General features: G+C 38.0%; 1 protein-coding gene and 1 non-coding gene across 2 annotated transcripts in view; one reads left to right on the forward strand and one right to left on the reverse strand.

The window, feature by feature from the left end:
• The window catches only part of WNK1 (WNK lysine deficient protein kinase 1), a 160,776-nt gene that overhangs the window by 62,989 nt on the left and 84,191 nt on the right, over window positions 1–13,596 (reverse strand). Inside the window, 2 exon segments of the mRNA XM_043565053.1 lie at window positions 9,448–9,605; window positions 12,798–13,018. Coding sequence (XP_043420988.1) covers window positions 9,448–9,605; window positions 12,798–13,018 — 379 coding nt within the window.
• Window positions 8,532–8,618, forward strand: TRNAR-UCG. Its single transcript has one exon. It is a non-coding gene; the product is annotated as a tRNA-Arg (tRNA).

The following is a 13,596-nucleotide window of genomic DNA, read 5'->3' on the forward strand; positions in this document are numbered from 1 at the left end:
GCCTGACGTGGGGCTCGAACTCCCGGACCGCGAGATCGTGACCTGGCTGAAGTCGGACGCTCAACCGACTGCGCCACCCAGGCGCCCCAAAATGAATTTTTATGGTATGTGAATTTTATCTTTAAAAAAGGGAAAAAAATTAAAACAGCGTAATTACTAAGAATGTGGAAAGTGATATTGGTCTTTCTAGGTTCTATTAAATTTACATGAAAGACTTCTCTCATTTGAGAAGGGGGTTTTGAACTAGAGTCTGCATCTGCAAATAAAGATACATTTGTTTTTTAGTGTCTCAAATGCCTTTCTTAAATTTTTTTTTTACTTTTATCAAATAATTTCTTATATAAATTTTTATCTGATCATATATGGCAGTGCTGTGCCTAACAGTCTGAAGCCATATAACTTTAAAACACTCGTTTTAGCCCTGAGCCTCTGGTGAGCAACTTTTTGAATCAACAGTTTAGCTATGTTTTTCATCTACCCATCCTACAGTCATTTTTTTAATTTTTTTTATCTTTATTTTTGACACACACACACACACACACACACACACACACACACACACAGAGTGTGAGTGGGGGAGGGGCAGAGAGCGAGGGAGACACAGAATCTGAAGCAGGCTTCAGGCAATGAGCTGTCAGCACAGAGCTTGATGCGGGGCTCGAACCCATGAACCATGAGATCATGCCCTGAGCTGAAGTCAGATACTTAACCCACTGAGCCACCCAGGCAACCCCACAGTCATTATTTTTAATCAGTTAATCATATTTGCTGGGTTAGGTACAGAAAAAGGATAAAATTTAATACTGGCCACCTATAAAACTTGCATTTTTAAAAAACTGGTACTACCATAAAAGTTTATAACTTGATTTCTGTAAATAGAAGTTATTTTTATACTTCATTTTATATAAAAAAAACCTAAAATTCCATCATCCATCAAAACATTTTCAATACCAACCTTTATTTAGAGAAATAATAAGGAAGTGAATTAGCAAATTAATCAGAGACACTTATCACTAAATAATAGAGACAGCCCAGTCAATTCCTCCTAGTGTCTCTAAGAGCAGCCTACAAAAAAGCAGAGCCATGGTCTGCTGGTACATAACAAAATTTATTCCCATTTCAAAATAGAAATATTCCAAGACCAACAAAGGAGGCTGGTATGGCTGAGAGATAGCAGAGAATGTTTAAATATTTGGCTATCTAATGTGTATTTCATATCTAGTCTGTTTGATATCAAACATTCAGCACTGATATAAAGGTAAACAAAAGTTATTGGTTCATAAACCCTGGTGTTTAAAATCCAGAATGATCACCTCAAGCAATAATACTGGGTTTAAGATGTTATTTCTTAGGCCAATACCAAAAAGTGTGGCCACTGAAAAAATGGGGATCGAACTCACGAATTATGAGATTATGACCTGAGCCAAGGTCAAGAGTCAGACACTTTACTGACTGAGCCACCCAGGCAATCCATAGTTCCACTTCTGAGAGAAAAGACTACCCACAAATTTTTATAGTTAACAATTTAAGTAATTACTTGCTTGTATTGAGATTCTTGTATTAAGAATAGCATCCTACTAGAGGAACATTATCATCATTTTTACAGATTAGTAATTACAGAACTCTTCAGTGGAGAATTTTTAAAGTTCTGGTGACATGTGTTTACAATAGAAGTGAACAACTTTTTCTCTTTTTTATTAAAAAATTTTTTTTTAATGTTCATTTCTGAGAGACAGGCACAGAGTGTGAGAGGGGGAGGGGGAGGTGGAAGGGGAGGGAGAGACACAGAATCCAAACAGGCTCCAGGCTCTGAGCTGTCAGCACAGAGACCGACGTGGGGCTCAAACTCGGTTAACAGCAAGATCATGACCTGAGCTGAAGTTGGAGGCTTAACTGACTGAGCCACCCAGGTGCCTCTCAACAACTTTTTCTGGTAAGAGCCCAAACAGCACATTTTGGAACACACATTCTGTTCCAGTTACCACTCTGCATTGTATTGTGTGAAAACAAAGATAATACAGAAACAAGTAAGTGTGGTTGTGCTTTATTACTTTATTTATGGACACTGAAATGTTCACATGATATGTTTTTCTTCTTTTGATTTTTTCCCCCAATCACTTAAAATGTGGAAACCGTTCTTAGTCATGGGTTGTACACTGTACAGCAAGATAGATCTGGCCCATGGTTCAGACTTCATTAACCCCTGGTTTAGAGTATGATGGGATGAAGAAAAGCAATATATGGTTAGTAAATAAAATATATAAATTATTCCATATACAAATTGTAAATTTTATAGTTTGAAAGTCTAACGTTATATATTTAACTTCATAATCAAGTTTAATGACCAAGATTCATCTTATTTTAAGAGGATATATATTTACAATGGGTATTTATTCCATATTTATTTTCATAAATGGTAAGTCAAAAAGAACAACTTAGCTTAACTGAATTCTAATTCAGATCCCATCCATTCACTCCACTGTATATCCTAATCTATCCGTCATTCCTTCAGATTACTGCAATAGCCTCTTAAAACAGGGTTTTTAGCTTTTAGTCTTTCTTCATAAATCCATTCTCTACTCTGGAGCCAGAACAATTTTTTTAAAAATGTAAAATTTAAGTCTGATCTTATTACAACTACCCAGTGTAAAGTGCTGCAATGGTTCCTCAAATGTTGGGAGTATAATCTAAGCTCTCTTTTCCTCTTTTCATCCTTTCTTTCTTGTCCTGCTTCCAAACTCTATAGACATACAAATATATAGATTTCTCACATGCAACACTATCTTAATCTCTCCCTTTCTAATTTCCCCAACCTGTCCAAACTCAATTAGGCACCACTCTTACGTGCTTTCATTAAGTACCTATCCCTAGAAAAATTGTTTCTATACCTAGAAAAATTGTCTGGGTTAAACTGTTTCTTCCCCTTCCCCTATTAAGCTCTTAAGAGACAAAGATTCGGGTTTTACTTAACAAGAATATTCAATACCTAGTATCCAGAAAAAAGTCTGGAACAAAGAAAGCAGACCTAAATATTTGCTGGATGAACCCATGAACTATTATGGGTTGAACTGTGTCCTCCCAAAAGGTATGTCAAACTTCTGGGGTGCCTAGGTAGCTCAGCTAATTGAGTATCCAATTCTTAATTTCAGCTCAGGCCATAATCCCAGGGTCTTGAGATCAAGCCCCGCATCGGGCTCTGTGCTGAGTGTGGAGCCTCCTTAAGATTCTCTCTCTCCCTCTGCCCCTCTCCCCTGCTTGCTTGCTCTCTCTTAAAAAAAGATATGAATTCTAACCTTCAGTATCTCAGAATCTGACCTTATTTGAAAATAGGATCATTGCTGGGTACCTTCACCTCTGACTTCAGCTCAGGTTGTGATCTCACAGTTAATGCGCTCAGCTCATGGATTTGAGCCCCACACCAGACTTTGTGCTGACAGCATGAAGCCTGCTTCGGATTCTCTTTCTCTCCCTCTCTCTCTGCCCCTCCCTGACTAGAGCTTTCTCTCTCTCAAAATAAAAAGAAGAAGAAGGAGGAGGAGGAGGAGGAGGAGGAGGAGGAGGAGGAGGAGGAGGAGAAAGGATCAGTGCAACTGTAATTAGTTAAGATGAGGTCATCCTGGGGTGGGGTGGGCCCTCAATACAATCTGACTGGTGTCCGTATAAGAAGAGGAGACACAGACAGATGAGGGGGAGAACACCATGTGAGACAGAGATTGAAATGCTGCAGATGCAAGCCAAGGAATGCCAAGGATTGCTGGCAAACCATAAGAAGGTAAGAGGCAATGAAAAGTTTTCCCCTTCATGTTTTAGAGACAGTATGACTTTGCTAAAAGCTTCATTTTGGACTTCTGGTCTCAAAATTCTGAGACAATAAATTTCTGCTGGTTTAAATCACCTAGTTTGTGGTACTTTGTTATAACACCCCCTGAAAACTATCAAATAATGGTGAACCACCTTACATTTCAGGTATATACAGTTTCCTGTGTCTCTCTACACTCCAACTCTTAACTCTTTCTTGAAAATTAGGTTTAAAGGGCACCTGGGTGGCTCAGTTGGTTAAGCATCCAACTCTCAACTTAGGCTCAGGTCATGATCTCATGGTTGGGTGAGTTCAAGCACCGAGTTGGTCTCTGCACTAAGTGGAGCTTGCTGTCTCTCCCCCTCTCTCTGTGGCCTTCCCCTGCACACACGTGTCCTCTCTCTCAAAACAAATAAATAAACTTAAAAAAAATTAGGTTTAAAAAATTAGTACGAGTAGATCTGGTGAGGTAACTTTAATGTAATATTATATGTAACAGAATAAATGATTAAATTCACATATTTGAATTCAAGCAAGGATTTGTATAAGACCTATCAAAACAACTGGGTGGTTCAGATTTGTTTTAATTCAGTATTTTAATTTGTCAACCATTCTGTCATTTCTAGCAAAATCTGAAGAGTTAATGAAAGGAAATAAACTCTGAGCCACCTTAAAGGGCAAATTATCCTTTTATGAAACTTTATTTATTATTCCTATAGTTAATTTTTTTTTTTAATTTTTTTTTTTCAACGTTTATTTATTTTTGGGACAGAGAGAGACAGAGCATGAACGGGGGAGGGGCAGAGAGAGAGGGAGACACAGAGTCGGAAACAGGCTCCAGGCTCTGAGCCATCAGCCCAGAGCCCGACGCGGGGCTCGAACTCCCGGACCGCGAGATCGTGACCTGGCTGAAGTCGGACGCTTAACCGACTGCGCCACCCAGGCGCCCCTAATTTTTAAAAATAAACTCTTATTGGTTATTTCACTGAAAAAGTTGAGAATTATGTGTTCATCTTCTCACACACACAGACTATAAATACAACAGGAGTGGAATCTGACATATCAAAAAACAGGTCTTTTTTCTCATTAGAAAATTCCCAGAAGCCAACACCTACCCAGTTTTTTGTTTTTTCAACTTTATCCTGAAATTCTGTTCATTAAACTAAGAGCCAGACCTTTTTTTTTCAATTCTTTCTTACAAGGAAAGCACACACCCACACTTGCCTAGCTTGTATTTTCTAAGAGCTATATGTGCAGATTAAATGATCTTGTATATAGACAATCCTAAGGAATCTACTAAAAAACTATTAGGATTAATTCAGTAAGTTTGTTGATTCAAAATCAGTATGCAAAAGCCAAAAGTATTTGTAATGAACAATCAAAAATTGAAATAAAAATTCAATTCCATTTATAATAGTACCCCTCACATACATTACTCAAGAATAAACTTAATAAAAAAAATACAAGACTTATACTCTGAACACTATAAAACACCACTGAAAAAAATTACAAAAGATCTAAGTAATGGAAAAACATCCCATGTTCATGAACTAGAAGACTCAGTATGGTTAAGATGCAATACTCTCCAAATTTATTTATAGGTTCAATGCTATACCTATCAGGATCCCAGCTGAATTGTAAATATTGACAAGCTGATTCTAAAATTTATACAGAGTTACAAAAGACCAAGAAGAGACAAAACTTGAAGAATAAATAGAAGGACTCACACTTCCTAATTCAAAGCTTACTACTACTACAAAGCAATGGTAAACAAGACATATTGATCCATGGAACAGAACTGACAGTACAGAAATAAACCCACATGCCTATGATTTTCAGCAAGGATGAAACCATTCAATGGAGAAAGACTAGTCTTTTCAACAAATGGTGCTGAGACAACTGGATAGTTGTCACAAGCAAATGAACCAAGTTAAAACCCTTACCTCCCACCACCACATACAAAAATAAACACAAGGAGTGCTTGGGTGGCTCAGTCAGTTGGGCGTCTGACTTCAGCCCGGGTCATGATCTCATAATCTGTGAGTTTGAGCCCTGCGTCGGGCTCTGTGCTGCCAGCTCAGAGCCTGGAGCCTGTTTCAGATTCTGTGTCTCCCTCTCTCTCTGCCCCTCCCCCACTCACTCTCTGTCTCTCTCAAAAATAAACAAACATAAAAAAAAATAAACAAAAATAAACTCAAAATGAGTTAAAGATCTAATTTAATTGTAAGAACTAAAACTAGAGGCGCCTGGGTGGCTCAGTTGGTTAGGTGTCTGACTTCAGCCCAAGTCATGATCTCACAGTCTGTGCGTTCGAGCCCCGCGCTGGGCTCTGTGCTGACAGCTCAGAGGCCGGGGCCTGCTTCAGATTCTGTGTCTCCCTCTCTCTCTGCCCCTCCCCTGCTCATGCTCTGTCTCTCTCTGTCTCAAAAATAAATAAAAACATTAAAAAAAAAAAAAAAAGAACTAAAACTATAAAATCCCCAAAAGAAAACACATAGGGGTAAATGTTCATGACTTGAGATTTGGCAATGGATTCTCAGGTATGACATCAAAAGCATGAGCAAAACAAAAGATAAAATATATAAACCAGACTTCATCAAAATGAAAAACTTTTGTACCTCAAAGGGTACTAGCAAGATAGTGACACTATTAAGAAAAGACAACGGACAGAATGGGAGAAAATAGAGATCATCTATCTCAAAGGACTTCTATCTGGAATATACAAAGAACTCATACAGCTCAATAATAAAAAGACAATAACCCGGGGCGCCTGGGTGGCGCAGTCGGTTAAGCGTCCGACTTCAGCCAGGTCACGATCTCGCGGTCCGTGAGTTCGAGCCCCGCGTCGGGCTCTGGGCTGATGGCTCAGAGCCTGGAGCCTGTTTCTGATGCTGTGTCTCCCTCTCTCTCTGCCCCTCCCCCGTTCATGCTCTGTCTCTCTCTGTCCCAAAAATAAATAAACGTTGAGTAAAGGGGGCAGCTGGGTGGCTCAGTCGGTTGAGCGTCTGACTTGGGCTCAGGTCATGATCTCACAGTTCGTCAGTTTGAGCTCTGCATTCGGCTCTGTGCTGACAGATCATAGCCTGGAGCCTGCTTCTGATTCCGTGTCTCCCTCTCTCTCTGATCTCCCCTGCTCTCTCTCAAAAATAAATAAACGTTGGGGCACCTGGGTGGCTCAGTCGGTTGAGCATCCGACTTCAGCTCAGGTCATGATCTCACGGTCTGTGAGTTCAAGCCCCGCATCAGGCTCTGTGCTGACAACTCAGAGCCTGGAGCCTGCTTCAGATCCTGTGTCTCCCTCTCTCTCTGCCTCTCCCCTGCTCATTCTCTGCCTCTCTCTCTGTCAAAAATAAATAAACATTAAAAAATAATAATAAATAAATAAATGTTAAAATTTTTTTTTTAAAAATGAGCAAAGGATCTGAATAGGCATTGTTCCAAAAGAAAAAAAAAGACATACAAACAACCAATAAGCTATTATCATCATACTGTAATTACAATTGTTTGCTTATACACTGGTCTTCTATATTAGAGCTAATTTTCTGAAGACAGGGAATATGTATACTATTCATCTTCAATTACTCTGGACTTGGCATGTAGCAGGGATCCAGAAAATGTCACATGTATTTGCACTGGAGACTTATTTTATATATGGGATACTAACAGGTACTAAAGATAAGAATAGAATTAAACAGAAATATTTTGTAGAGATAAGATCACAAATTTTAAAGAATATAAAGCAATAAAAATAAACAGCAAGTACTTATACATGTAACACTAAACATCATTTTAAATGCTTTATATTTTTTCAATTTTTGAACTCATAAGTAAAATAATCAATTACAAATAAAACTATGATTCCAATCAGTTGAGAAGCTCAGCTCAGAGAAGGCAGAAATCATTATTCAGTGAGGACCATCAGAAAAAATTTTGTTAGGGAAGTCTGTTAAATACAGTATAAGAACTGACTGGATAGCAAAAGAGCATGTACAGAATGTAAATGACATGTACAAATGGGACAGGAAAAGGGGAAGGATGTGGCATATGTGCAAGATAATAAAAAGAGAAGTGGCCTGACTTAAAAAGGTGTTTAGATAAAAGTAAGGAATAGTAAAGATAATAAGAATTTCTACATGTTTTCAAAAGCAAACTGGTATCATTTTAAGTTCCTTACACCAAAAAGAAATAGCAAGAAAGTTCAACTAGTTCAAGTGAAGCAGAAAAACAAATTCATAACATTAACTACTTGAAGATGATAGTGTAAGGTGTGAAGTAAAAGTATTAGAGTTCTGACAATGGGAATGAAGAAGGCTTATATCTAAGAGTTATTTTGAACCAAGAACCTGATAAATAGGAACCAGTGAGTAAAAAAACCAAGAAATCAAATATACTTCTTGAGGTTTCAAGAATTCTAAATAAAATACAGGGGGAACTACCCAGTAAATAGCCCATCTTACCCTCAAAGGAAAAAAACGATGATGTAAATTATTAGGTACTGGGGGAAGAAAGGGGAATTAGAATAAAAGACTTAAAATTGAAATTCATAGAACTCTAAGAGGTAAAGCAGATGAACTTTCTAAGGGCAAAACTGTGGAATAGTGATTACAATACTTAATTAGAATTCTCTGAAGGCTAAACTAACTACGTTTACTACATTTCTCTTGCCCTACCCAGCCTGAGACAAAATAAAAGTAGGGGATAATAGTTACACATTAAGAGACATAACAGCGGCGCCTGGGTGGCTCAGTTGGTTGAGAGCATCTGACTTCGATTCAGGTCATGATCTCATGGTTTGTGGGTTCAAGCCCCACATCAGGCTCCGTGCTGACAGCGTGGAGCCTGCTTCGGATTCTGTGTCTCTATCTCTGCCCCTCCCCTGCTCACTCTCTCTCTTTCTCTCTCAAAAATAAATAATAAAAACATTAAAAAAAGAGAGAAACGTAACAGTAAAATATTTTCCGTGGATGTTGATGGGCGCTATTTTTTTTTTAATATATGAAATTTATTGTCAAACTGGTTTCCATACAACACCCAGGGCTCATCCCAAAAGATGCCCTCTTCAATACCCATCACCCCCCCCCCCCCCCCCCCCCCCCCCCCCCCCACCCCGCCAATGGGCCCTATTTTAAACACTGACTATAAGCCGATATAACGGGGAATATTTTAATAGGTTAGGGTATTATTAGATGATCCAGAAATTACTGTTAGGCCTTAAACCCTGTGGTACTTATAAATGATTTAATAAATTCATAAATAAATTTTAAAACATTTAAGGAAAAGTCTGTGAACAAAGCAACTTAAGAGCACTACTTTTTAATTCAGATAAAACCTTTTATGGTGGGAAGGAATGAGAACTTAGATGAATAAACAGGGAGTTGAAAACTAGTAATGACAGTATGTTTAAATATAATATATCTCAAAACAAAAGTTTAAATGAAGGCAAGGAGGATCCAGAATATAGTGGTACTTTCTGATCTTTATTTTTGCTCTCCCTAATTCAGAGAAATAAAATCTTTCAACTCCCTCTTCCCCCAACAACTGAGTGTGCTTTCTACCATTGTTTCCTTTTGCATGGTTCGATGTTATCCACCTTGGCATTCCTTTTCAGATGTGACTTAAGCTCAATAATCATTTAGGGGAAGACTTACACTGGTCACTCGACGGTAGATCTGCGCAGCATTTTGGCACTCTGAGTAAGGGTATTCAGATGTGGCCATCTCAAGCATGCACATCCCAAAAGCATAAACATCAACAGATTCATCATATTTTTCCTCATACATCTCAGGGGCCATGAACTCTGGGGTACCTTAAATTAAAAGAACAATTCAGATTTAATGTGAGCAGAAGCTACAGATGTTTCTCACCTGGGGGAGAAGCAGAGGGGTTGACCTGTGAGACAGAAGAATGTGGAGGGAACGGAACGGAAGGGAAGAGAGAAGAGGAGGGAAGAGGGGAGGGAAGAGGGGAGGGAAGAGGGGAGGGAAGGGAATGGAAGGAGAGGGAATGGAATGGAAGGGGAGGGAAGAGAGAGTAGAGTGGCAGGAGCAGGGAGGAGGAAGAAAATCTTAGTCTGTCCCACCAAGTATCTTATAGATCTTCTGCTGCAGGGCCTTCATAAAAGAAACTGGAACAGGGTCAAGTGTCTGTTTACTGTTCCAAACGGATAACTGTTATACAATGTCAAAATAGAGACTTGGATATGAGATAAATTAATATAACTCATCATGAAAACAAATGGAAGGAAAAGGTAAGAGACTAGAAAGAAATAGAGATACAATGGCACGAGTAAGACAGGACAAGTTAAAAAAAGATCAAAATACTTGTCTGCCCTCTACTGTATGGTAGATGCAAGGATAATATTCATGGCTAATTTTCTGCCATTAACATTCCACCTGATCAGTTTCACTTTTTTAAGGAGACCTTGCAGTGAAAAATCTAATATTCAGTGTTTTTTAAAAGAATAAAGTGTAATTGTCAAAAAGGCCACTCTCCAGAGCCCCTTTCTTCACAGACTTACCATACCACCTGCAGTACACAAATAAGCCTACTGCATATAAAGAAATATAGTAAGGGACATTTTACAGGCAAAAACCAAACACACACAAATAGAGAACTCAAATACAGACTGAGTTATGAGCATAGCACGTGTGATTCCATAGACCAGGTTTTCTAATGTTTCCAAAGAAATTAATTCTGGGTACTTCAAATTATAGGGTATTTCCAAGAACAGGCTTACACACAATGATTTAAGCAAAATAGGAAAAAAAAAACACCTCTCCCAGGTTAGACTTCACAGACTTACCATACCACCTGCAGTACACAAATAAGCCTACTGCATATAAAGAAATATAGTAAGGGACATTTTACAGGCAAAAACCAAACACACACAAATAGAGAACTCAAATACAGACTGAGTTATGAGCATAGCACGTGTGATTCCATAGACCAGGTTTTCTAATGTTTCCAAAGAAATTAATTCTGGGTACTTCAAATTATAGGATATTTCCAAGAACAGGCTTACACACAATGATTTAAGCAAAATAGGAAAAAAAAACACCTCTCCCAGGTTAGACTTCACAGACTTACCATACCACCTGCAGTACACAAATAAGCCTACTGCATATAAAGAAATATAGTAAGGGACATTTTACAGGCAAAAACCAAACACACACAAATAGAGAACTCAAATACAGACTGAGTTATGAGCATAGCACGTGTGATTCCATAGACCAGGTTTTCTAATGTTTCCAAAGAAATTAATTCTGGGTACTTCAAATTATAGGATATTTCCAAGAACAGGCTTACACACAATGATTTAAGCAAAATAGGAAAAAAAAACACCTCTCCCAGGTTAGAGATTTTTAAGGTGCTAAAAAGTCAAAGAAATAAATGTTTCCTTTTCCTATAACAAGACAAAAAAGGAAATTCAGCTTTAAATAACTTTTCCAATTCTTCTTGTTAATCTGTATTAAGAAAATTTAAAAACAGGGGTGCCTGGGTAGCTCAGTCGGTGAAGCGTCCAGCTTCAGCTCAGGTCATGATCTCACGGTCCCGTGAGTTCAAGCCCCGTGTTGGGCTCTGTGCTGGCAGCTCAGAGCCTGGAGCCTGCTTCGAATTCTGTGTCTCCCTCTCTCTCTGCCCCTGCTCATGCTCTGTCTCCTTCTGTCTCAAAAATAAATTAAAAAAAAAAAAAATCAAAAGAAATTAAAAAAAAAGAAAATTTAAAAAACAGCATTCCTAATCCAAGTCACATAATATTCTATTTTTTTTTTAATGTTTACTTATTTTTGAGAGAGAAAGAGACTGACTGACTTAGTGTGAGCAGGGAAGGGGCAAAGAAAGAGGGAGACACACAGACTCCAAGGCAGGCTCCAGGCTCTGAACTGTTAGCAGAGAGCCAGGCGTGGGGCTCTAATTCATGAACTGTGTGATCATGACCTCAGCTGAAGTCAGACACACTTAACTGACTGAGCCACCTGGGTACCCCTCTAAAGAGAACACTATTTGATAAGAATGTATACATTACTGGTGTTATATAGTTTTCTTATTAACACGTAAAATTCTAGCCACTTAAAAATGAATGGTTTCCCTGTTGTTGCCATCTTTGAGAGGGAGAATAAAGTATATGTGATTTCAAGTGTTCAAACTGTCATGTCCTCTTCAGAGAGTGAAAGCTTACCAAAATAGTAAGCATTAAATTATTTTCCCAGCTGCAACTCTCTAACATGTAGTTGAAAGTCTGAAAGGACAGCCTTGTTCTTTAGATCAGTGATTCTCAACAAGAGGGGACAATTTTGTTACCAGGGGACATTTTGCAATGTCCTGAGACATTTTTGGTTTTAACAACTGGCTGGTGGGGCTGGGGGGGGAGATGAGTTTAAAGGGGGTGTGGTGTGCTCCTGGCATCATCCAAATAATCTTACAATGAACAAGAAAGCTCTTACAACAAAGAACTATCCAACCCCAAATACTACTAAGGTTGAAAAAAAGTCTCGTTTCAGATATATCTTCTGAAGCTAACTATAAGAAAATAATTGAGAAAACCAAGCTTTCAGAACTCTTATTTTCACATTTTAAAATAAAGTCTTAACAGGTAGATACTTTTGAATAATAATATATATCTAATACTTTTTTTAGAAACTAAACTGCATATAAATTCAGTTTCCTTTATAGGAAAGTAACTATATTTATTACATACATAATTATATAATACTAAGTATCAACAGGATAACCCAGTAAGATTGATAGTTACATAAGGTTTTATCAACAAAGTTCACATTACTTCACATAATTTTACAAAACATCGTTAGTCTTCAAGATGATTCTAGAAGCATACAGAGAACTCCACATCTCATAAGTAGAAACGATCACTTCCTGAGTTCAAGCTATGAATTTCTGAAAGTTTATTTCACATAATAAAAGCTCTGAGAGGGTCAAGTTTCTAAATAAAAGGAATATCAGAAACCCAGCTAGGATGCAAGGTACACCTGAAACATACCTATCACACTCTTGGCAAAAGAAGCCCGCTTCAGGGTTGCCAGACCTAGGTCTCCAATCTTGACTGAGCCTGTAGGGCCAGTGATAAAGATGTTGTCACACTTAAGATCTCGGTGAATAATAGGCGGAGTTCGGGTATGAAGAAACTGAAGTCCTTTTAGGATCTGACGGCACCAGCTTCTTAGAACTTTGATCTTCATCACCTTAAACCTTTTCAGATACCTAGAGAAGGCAAAGTATACCAAACAGGTTATCAATGATACGAGGTTGCTGCTTTGAAGAATTCCATTAAATTCTAACATATCTGAGATGGGAGTATCAAATTTACAATATTAAGATTCAGTAACCTTAAAGGTTAGTGATACTTTTAGCAAAGTTAAAGGGGAAAGGATGATAATAAGTGGTTGGTAAATGAATTCTAATAACAAAGCACAAAAAAATGAATTCCTTAAAATTGGGTCACTACTAAAATAACTTAAAAGTTAAGAGGTAGAAAAATAAACAACACATATAAAAATAAAAAATAAAAGTTAAGGGGTAGAGTTTGACTTCTGGTAAATGGTGGAATAATTCTTACTAGACACAGATATAATTATAAACTGTAGTAAAAATATACAAAAAACAACTACCTCAAGGCTCTGGAGAGCAATCAAAATCTGGCATAAATTGGAAGGGAGTTCATATTAGGGAAAAAAGAAAGCACTGCTTGAGTTTCTATTTTCTAAATCTCCTCAGCTGAGGAAAGGCTCCTGCCTGACTCTGTAGGTCAGCTCAAATCTAAATAGAAGCCTACAGCCTTA

Source organism: Prionailurus bengalensis, chromosome B4 (assembly GCF_016509475.1).
Source record: "Prionailurus bengalensis isolate Pbe53 chromosome B4, Fcat_Pben_1.1_paternal_pri, whole genome shotgun sequence".
NCBI lineage: Eukaryota > Metazoa > Chordata > Mammalia > Carnivora > Felidae > Prionailurus > Prionailurus bengalensis.